The sequence below is a fragment of the Colobus angolensis genome, unplaced genomic scaffold (genome assembly GCF_000951035.1).
Source record: "Colobus angolensis palliatus isolate OR3802 unplaced genomic scaffold, Cang.pa_1.0 Scaffold27, whole genome shotgun sequence".
In the NCBI taxonomy this organism is placed as follows: Eukaryota; Metazoa; Chordata; class Mammalia; order Primates; family Cercopithecidae; genus Colobus; species Colobus angolensis.
In genome coordinates this window covers 17040115-17049854 of record NW_012115932.1, presented here as the reverse complement: position 1 = coordinate 17049854, position 9740 = coordinate 17040115, and the positions used below count along the sequence as shown (strand labels likewise).

The window sequence follows — 9740 nt, the reverse complement described above, 5'->3', positions numbered from 1 at the left end:
CCCAGCACTTTGGGAGGCCGTGGTGGGTGGACCACTTGAGGTCAGGAGTTTGAGAACAGCCTGGCCAACATGATGTACCCCATCTCTACCAAAAAAAAAAAAAAAACAAAAAAAAACAAAAATTAGGCCGGGCGCTGTGGCTCACTCCTGGAATCCCAGCACTTTGGGAAGCCGAGGTGGGCGGATCATGAGGTCAGGAGATCAACACCATCCTGGCTAACACAGTGAAACCCCGTGTCTACTAAAAATACAAAAAATTAGCCAGGCGTGGTGGTGGGCACCTATAGTCTCAGCTACTCGGGAGGCTGAGGCAGGAGAATCGCTTGAACCTGGGAGGTCAATGCTGCAGTGAGCCGAGATTGTGCCATTGCACTCCAGCCTGGGCAACGGAGCGAGATTCCATCTCAAATAAACAAACAAAAACCTGCCAATGTGCCAGGTGCGGTGGCTCACATCTGCAATTCCAGCACTCTGGGAGGCGGGGCAGATCACCTGAGATCAGGAGTTCAAGACCAGCCTATACAACATGGTGAAACCCCGTCTCTACTAAAAATACAAAAATTAGCCGGGTATGGTGGCACATTCCTATAATCCCAGCTACTCGGGAGGCTGAGGCACAATAATCGCTGGAACCCGGGAGGTGGAGTTTGCAGTGAGCCAAGACTGTGCCACTATACTCCAGCCTGGGCAACAGAGTGAGACTCTGTCTCAAAAAAAAGAGACAAAATTGGCAATGAAGATAACATAAAAATATTAAGTCTAGAACCAAGAAATCTGTTTGGGGAAGAGTAAGTGAACGTATTTATTAAACGATACATTAGGCTTAAATTTTATCTTTTTAAAAATTTTAGATAAATTTGCAAAATAATTCCTTCTTTACCATGATATGTAAGGTTATATATTGTAGGAGATTAAATACAAGGAGTTAAGCATGTATTTAACAATTCAAGGCAATGTACCAAACGAATGGCAAAAACTGGAGAGCTAAATATGTTTAGAAAGAAAAGAAATCACTCTGAAACAAAGTAGCCAAGGAAGGATGTGCTAGGATTTGCCAGCTGGGCACTGAAAGAGAAAGCATCAGAAAGAATTAAGAGAGAATGGGTGAACTGAGACAAGAAAGCAGAAGGAATTTTGACAGGAGAGTATATTTATTAAGTTGTTTTCTAAGTTAATGAATGTGGTAGGGTAGTGAGAGTCAGGAAAAACCAAGTAAAGCTAATGAGGTCAAGAACATGAAAACAGTAGGGCCCACACCACTAGGGCCTGGAGGGGAAAGTAGTGAGAAGGAAGGCAGACTGGGGTGGGAAGGCCTTGGCAGTCAAGTCAGAGAGCTGGACATGGCCTGCAGGTTAGCTGTTCTTATCTGTTGTGGCTCGTGGGACTGCTGGTGACCCTGGCAAAAGTTGTGTGCTTACAACATTTTATATCGCATTTCAAGGGGCATGTACTGTCTACAGTCAGAGACCTTAGGTTAAACAAAACAAACAAAACAAAACAAAACAAAAACCCTGCTGCAGGCCACAGAGAGCTACTGACAGTTTCTGAGGCAAGCTGATCTATTTCAGGAAGTTCCTCCACCAGGAAGATAAACAGGGTGGTGTTCTGTAGATAGATGAGGGTAGAGCCAGGAAGACCAGATGAGCCCCTGTCATAATTCAGAACCGTAGTAAGTGGGGGCAGAAATGAGGGTACCTGAAGGAGGAATGGAAGGGAAGGGCAGACACAAGAGATATAATGAAAGCAGATGGATTTGAGGAAGAGGAGAAAGAAATGACGCGACAGGTTCTGACCCTGACAAGGCAAACTATGATATCGGGAACTGAAATGGAGACATGGCTGAGTTTGAAATGGCAGCAGAACACCCAGCCAGAGTACTCAGAGTAAAAGATAAACTTTTAAACCACACAACACCTTGCACTGTTGAACTTCTCCCAAGTATGGCTTACTTCAACATCCCAACAGATCACAAACCCCTTTGCAGCCCCATCTTCTTTGAAATCCCTACTTCAGTACTATACACCTCACAGGCACTCAAGTATTTTTGGAATGCGTAGAAAAACAGCTCCCACAGGGCAGAGGCCTAATTATCAATATCCTCTATTTCTTTCCTGGCCCGGACTTTATAATAAAATAGATAGCATTTCTATGCCTTCAGACTGTGGTCCACCATCTCAGATCATCTATCAGGTAACAATGCTGTGCTAAACCAAGTAACTTCCAGGACACTGGGTCTGAAGCCGAAGCCACTCCTCCAAGGAAATTCCATAGTAGCAGCACACCCCACAAGGCTGTAGGAAAGTGAATATCAACAAAAACAGCCACCTTGACGTTAGAGTCCCACATACATCTTAGGAAGTCACACTCAGGAATCTAAGGGAAGTAGACAACAAGGCTGGCAAAGCCAGGGATGGAGTGAGCACTGCTCTTAGGAGTACTGGATGCGTTTATTTCCAGCCAATAAACATAACGTGCTGTAACTCAGTCTCTCATCAGGCTGTGGTTCGGTTCTTCAATTCGGGAAAGAAAATCATGACACATTGATCAAGGCAGCAAAAGATCAGCTATGTATTTAACAGTGTGTTCTTTGGATTGATTCCATTCCATCAATATAAAATTATTCTAAAGCTTTCATAACTGGTCCTCATTTTTCTCTGTTGAATACCATGTCTGGCTTACACCTACTTTCCAAATCTGGCCTCTTAAAAGAAATCATGTACAAAATCAAACATTTTTCCTTATCAGGTGAGGTCAGACCTAAATCTACTTTCTAAACTCCTTTATCACTCATCATTAGGTAAAAGTTCAAAATTCAAAAGGTTAAACAGAGCTCAATCCTTTGACTTTACCATCCAAAAAGTGAAGTCAGCCTGTCTTTTTTTTTTTTTGAGACGGAGTCTCACTGTCACCCAGGCTGGAGTGCAGTGGCCGGATCTCAGCTCACTGCAAGCTCCACCTCCCGGGTTTACGCCATTCTCCTGCCTCAGCCTCCCAAGTAGCTGGGACTACAGGCGCCCGCCACGTCGCCCGGCTGGTTTTCTTTTTTTTGTATTTTTTAGTAGAGACGGGGTTTCACCATATTAGCCAGGATGGTCTCGATCTCCTGACCTTGTGATCCGCCCGTCTCGGCCTCCCAAAGTGCTGGGATTACAGGCTTGAGCCACTGCACCAGCCTGTCTTAAGAGTCTGTCTGTTCTAATGCTAGGCAGAGATTAGATCTTTTGATGTGTTAACTCCAAAGTCTTAGGTTACGATACCATTGTAATTCTGTTAAACGCAGAATAGGCATGACATGATGTTCATAATTAGGGATCGCCTGGCTTGCCCTCCTACTTCCTGGCATATTGCTTTTAAAGGAACCATGTTTAGTATAAGGGTTTCAAGCAGTCCGAGTACTGTGGACCAGAGTGAAAACATGAGTAATCTGTCAATTAATCAGGTTGACAGAGATATGACAGTGAAAAGAATAAGCAGATAAAATGTCTTCAGATCCACCCACTCAGTGTTATTTAGTGTCAAAGGGCCCAATTCTCTCATTATCATGGAAGGAAGTGAAACTCAGAGAAGTGAAAAGCAATGCTGGAACTAGATCCAACTGAGGCCTGAAGTTCTCAGCTTTAAACCCTAATCAACAGCCTCACCTAACACTCACTACAGTTGAAATAAAGAGTAGAAAACATAACTTGATGAAAAAGGCAGGTTAAAAAAAATTGGTATTATTGCCAGGCACTTTGGGAAGCCAAGGTGGGAGGATCGCTTGAGGCCAGGAGTTCGAGACCAGCCTGGGTAACACAGTGAGACCCCGTGTCTTAAATTAAAACACACACACACAGACACATATGTATAAACATATAAATAAAATATATATATATTGAAGGGGAAATTAAATTGACAAAATTCAGGTTGTGGAGAAACAGAAACTCATATACTGTTTGTTTGTTTGTTTGAGATGGAGTCTCGCTGTGTTGCCCAGGCTGGAGCGTGTGGCGCAATCTCAGCTCACTGCAAGCTCCACCTCCCGGGTTCACACCATTCTCCTGCCTCAGCCTCCCAAGTAGCAGGGACTACAGGCATCTGCCACCATGCCCGGCTAATTTTTTTTGTATTTTTTTAGTAGAGATGGGGTTTCACCGTGTTAGCCAGGATGGTCTTGATCTCCTGACTTCATGATCCGCCTGCCTTGGCCTCCCAAAGTGTTGGGATTACAGGCGTGAGCCACCGCGCCCGGCCACTCATATACTGTTGATGGGAATGCAAAACAGCATAATCTCTGTGGAAGACAATGCAGCAGTATCTAGAAAAATTATATATATATCTTTAAACCAGAGATTCCATTTTCAAGGAGGCTATGTTAAAGATCAACAGCAAAAACAGAAAATGGCATATGCATAGGATGGCACTGTGGCTTTATCAGTAATAGCAAAAGACTGGAAATAATCCAAAAGGATTATCAATGGCTAAAGAGATGAGAAAGATCTCGATACATCAGTATGCAGCAATCTCTAGTATATATTGTTCAATGAATAAACGAAGGCACAGAATAGTATATGTAGCTGATATCTTTTCTGTAACAGCAGTGTGTATGTGTGTATGTACATATGCATGAATTATGTATTTGCTTAATCTTTGCAAAATATGAAACAGTGAAAGGATAGATTTCTCTGAATATATCTTGGTCATAATTTGACTTTGGAAATGTTTTATATATTCAAAAAACAGCAGCAAATAAGACAGAAAAAAATACAATAATTTGAACACAAACAACTTAGTCTAACTGTATTATCAAACTGGTGACAAAACTGCCAGGGGAAATAACAACAATAATTCCAGGGCGGACGCAGTGGCTCACACCTGTAATCCCAGCACTTTGGGAGGCCGAGGTAGGTGGATCATGAGGTCAAGAGTTCGAGATCAGCCTGACCAACATGGTGAAACCCTGTCTCTACTAAAAATACAAACATTAGCCAGGCGTGGTGATAAGCACCTGTAACACCAGCTACTCGGGAGGCTGCAGCAGAAGAATTGCTTGAACCTGGGAGGCAGAGGTTGCAGTGGGCCGAGATCACGCCACTGCACTCCAGCCTGGCGTCAGAGCGAGATTCTGTCTCAAAAAAAAGAAAAGAAAAAAAATGACCAAAGAAATAAAAACTCTGTAATGTTACATCTGAAGATAAAATACTAATGCAAACTTATGATTATTTTTCTTCTGAAAAATACATACTTCCTGCTTCTTCCCACTGAAAAGGCTTAGAAGCAATTATACCCCAGCAGCAATGAACACACATAGCACTCAGATCGTGATTTTTAAATGTCATTTCCACTGAACAGAACCAGGGTCAAATGGGCCTGAGAACTGACTAGTAAATCAGACATCCTTTTAGTGAGGAATTCAGAAAGCAATTCAAGGAACAGCTAAATCTAAGTCTAGGACAGAAAATACACAAGAGCTGCCTGGATACAGCCAGAAAGTAAGGAAACTACCGAAAACTAACATCAAAAGTACATAGAAGCCATCCTAAACAGGCTCTCATAGATAAAAAACAAAACAAAACAAAAATAAACCAACAAAAAACAAAAACAAAAAAACACAACCATATAAAGGGTAAAAAATATAAAAAATGTAATTATTTAAAATTTTTTAAAAAATCTCATTGACTACCCTAGAACTTGGCCACCAACATCTTACTATGAAAATTAAAAGAATTAAACCTATATTCTGCTTTTCCCGTATTTTTGTATGATCCGTATTTCTTTCTTTTTTTTTTTTTTGAGTCGGAGTCTTACTCTGTCGCCCAGGCTGGAGTGCAGTGGCGCAATCTCGGCTCACTGCAAGCTCCATCTCCTGGATTCATGCCATTCTCCTACCTCAGTCTCCTGAGTAGCTGGGACTACAGGTGCCTGCCACCACGCCTGGCTAATTTTTTTTGTATTGTTAGTAGAGACGGGTTTCACCGTGTTAGCCAGGATGGCCTTGATCTCCTGACCTCGTGATCCGCCCGCCTTGGCCTCCCAAAGTGCTGGGATTAGAGGCGTGAGCCACCGCACCCGGTCCCATGATCTGTATTTCAAGTCTACTAAATCATCCTGTTGATGAGGAAAAGGTTTTTTTTGTTTGTTTTTGAGACAGAGTCTTGATCTGTCACCTAGGCTGGAGTGCAGTGGTGCAATCTTGGCTGGCTACAACCTCCACCTCCCAGGCTCCTACCTCAACCTCCCGAATAGCTGGAACTACAGGTGTGCGCCACCTTGCCTGGCTAATTTTTGTATTTTTTGTAGAGACAAGGTTCACAATATTGCCCAGGCTGGTCTTGAACTCCTGGGCTCAAGTGATCTGCCTGCCTCAGCATCCCAAAGTACTGGGATTACAGGCTTGAGCCACTGTGCCCGGCAGGAAAGTTATTTTTATTGAAGCATTTCAGCTCATGAAATGCAGAGGTAATAAGACAATTGAAAAATCGGACGAGCATGGTGGCTTACACCTGTAATCCCAGCATTTTGGGAGGCCTAGGCAGGTGGATCACCCTAAAGTCAGGAGTTTGAGACCAGCCTGGCCAACATGGTGAAAACCCATCTCTACTGAAAGTAATCAAAAATTGGCCAGGTGTGGTAGCATACACCTGTAGTCCCAGCTACTTGGGAGGCTGAGGCGGGAGAATCACTTGAATTCAGGAGGCAGGGGGTGCAGTGAGTTGAGATCGTGCCACTGCACTCTAGACTGGGTGATAGAGCGAGACTCTGTCTCAAAATAAATAAATAAATAAGTAAAAATAGAATGGGAAAAATCATCATTTGTGGCTGGGCATGGTGGCTGATGGCCATAAACCCAACACTCTGGAAGGCCAAAGTGGGAGGATCACTTGAGCCTAGGAGTTTGAGGCCAACTTAGGCAAGATGGTGAGACCTCGTTTCTACAAAAATTAAAAGTCACATGTGGTGCTGCGTGCCTGCAGCTGTTAGCGAGGCTGAGGCAGGTCGATCTCTGGAATCCAGGAATTCAAGGCAGCAGTGACCTATGATCACACCACTAGTCTCCAGCCTGGGCCACAGAAAGAGGCCCTCTCTATAAAAAATAAATAACATTTTAAAAATCAGCCAAAACATGCACCACACAGTGAGGCCTTGTCTCTCTTAAAAATTAAAAAATTAGCCAGGCATGGCGGTGTGTGTCTGTAGTCCAGCTACTCAGGAGGTTGAGGCAGGAGGATCACTTGAGCCAGGAGTGCGAGGCTGCAGTAAGCCATAATGGTGCCACTGCACTCCAGCTGGGTGACAGAGACTCTCTGTTTCAAAAACAAAAATGTTAGGGTATGGTGGCTCAAGACTGTAATTCCAGTTACTCGGGAGGCTGAGGCAGGAGGATCGCTTAATCCTGGGAGGTCAATGCTGCAGTTAGCCGTGATTGTGCAACTGTACTCCAGCCTAGGTGACAAGAGTGAGATTCTGTCTCAATGAAAAAAAAAACAAAAACCAGCAGCAGCAGCAAATCACCATTTGCCATTTCAACTAAAATGATTAATTCAGGCTATGATCATCAATGGATACAATCACTTGATAAGAAGAACTTTACAAATGAAGGAACCAGGCTGTCATTACCTGAACTCAGCGATCACATCAGCACTACTAAAAATAGGAGAGCCAGACATCCTGTTTCTCCAGATGGGAAGCAATACACAGTTTACAGTAACACCTAAAGAGCCAAAAGCGTTGAACCTAAATCTAGTCAAGGCATTTAAAGCTAACTTCCATTTAACAAAATAATAAAAACAAAGAACAGATTAAATAAGAGGTTTCCTGACTCTCAGCCAGTGAATAAATCTTTCCACTATACTACTACTAACCTCTCTGATCCTCAGGACGAATAGAAGCTGCAACCCTAAGACCGATTTTCAGAAGGTACTGATATGGATTGCTTGTCCCCTCCAAATCTTATGTTGAAATGTGATCCCCAATGATGGAGGTGGGGCCTGGTGGGAGGTGTTTGAGTCATGGGAGTGGATTCCTCATGGATGGCTTGGTACCCTCCTGATACGGTTTGGCTGGGTCCTCACCCAAATTTCATCTTGAACTGTAGCTCCCATAATTCCCATGTATTGTGGGAGGGACCTGTGGGAGATAACTGAATCATGGGGGCGGTTCTCCCATACTGTTCTCGTGGTAGTGAATAAGTCTCAAGAGATCTGATGGTTTTATAAGGGGAGACCCCTTTTGCTTGGTTCTGATTCTCTCTTGCTGCCACCATGTAAGAACTGCCTTTCGTCCTCCGCCATTATGGTGAGGCCTCCCCAGCCACGAGGAACTGTGAGTCCATTAAACCTCTCTCTCTTTATAAATTACCCAGTCTCAGGTATGTCTTTATCAGCAGCGTGGAAATGGACTAATACACCTCCCCACAGTAATGAGTGAAGTAGTTGTTAGTGCACACAAGAGCTGCTTGTTTAAAAGGAGCCTGGCACCTCCTTCTCTCTCTCTTGCTCCCTCTCTCGCCATATGACACGCCTGCTCCCCTTTTGCTTTCTGCCATGAGTAAAAACCTCCTGAGGCCTCACCAGAGGCCAAACAGATGCGGGTGTCATGTTTATACAGCCTGCAGAAATGTGAGCCAAATATAAATTACCCAGTCTCATGTATTCCTTTATAGCAACACAAAACAAACGAACGCAGGCACATTTCTCCATCCAAAGCATTCAAAAACCTTCTTAATTTTGTTTTCTCTGTCTGCTCCCAGACTAGAACTAAGCAGCCAAAGTGAATGCTTAGCACACTCTCGGGGAAGCACAGTCTGTCTTGTACCAGTGCCAGACGCCACCAGAACGGTGGCACAGGCAACCGGATGAAGACAAGACATTCCTCTCCCAGCAGTGTAACACCATCACAGGAACGGTTCTGTCCGGATGGCTGACTACTGCTGGAAAGAAACCTGCTCAATTTTAAATCTGCCAGCCACTTTTTAAAGTTGCTGGATCTCACAATGCCAAGTATAAACAGCTACTTTTTTGATTTGTGTCTGAAAGAGTGCATGCAAGCTTAATTTTGTAAATCAAACTGTATTTACTTAAAAAGGCAGGGTAATAGCAGAATCTAAAAAGAATCTTATTGAGACTTAGGTAAGGAAGGCTTAAGTTCCAAGTTTATTTCTGCTCTTCAGATCGTGTTTGCATTTAGCAGCTTGCCCTTGCCATGTGTTAAAATGGTCATAAAATGCTGAGAAAAAGTCAAGGCAAACTCTGACTGCCTGAACATACTGATAAGAAAGGTCACGAGCATAAGCACCTCAAAGACTGAGCACTGTAGAGTATGTCTTCTTCCTCAAGGCCAATGATACTTCAGATACCAGATGGTTTCATTCTTCAATTGTGGTCCAAAGAGAGGGTTGAGTTGGGCCAGAATTGCAATCAGCCAACTAAAAGAAGGATGGGAGAGAAACAACAACAAAGTGGTGAAATCATGTTGGAACATGACCAGTTTCAATTAGCATGAAAAAAGTACACTAGCAAAACTTAAATCTACTGCATTTACACCAAACCTTCTATATACACTGTGCTAACTAACAGCAGCTTGTCTGATAACAAAACGTTTCCCAGGACGTAGCCTGCCTTCATCTTGAGACATATCACAAAGCAGTGAGGCTTCATCACAGTAAGTCTCTGACTTTTCTCTTATTACCCAATTACCTTTCTTTTTTTTTTTTTTTTTTGAGACGGAGTCTCACTCTGTCGCCCAGGCTGGAGTGCAGTGGCTGG

General features: G+C 43.4%; 1 protein-coding gene across 1 annotated transcript in view; it reads right to left on the bottom strand.

Annotated features, from left to right (window-relative positions):
• ATP6V0E1 (ATPase, H+ transporting, lysosomal 9kDa, V0 subunit e1) overlaps window positions 1-9740 on the bottom strand; it is a 47482-nt gene that overhangs the window by 2896 nt on the left and 34846 nt on the right. Inside the window, exon 3 of the mRNA XM_011947802.1 lies at window positions 9271-9400. Within this exon, the coding sequence (XP_011803192.1) occupies window positions 9307-9400 (94 nt within the window). The 3' untranslated portion in view covers window positions 9271-9306. The remainder of the gene's footprint in view (window positions 1-9270; window positions 9401-9740) is intronic.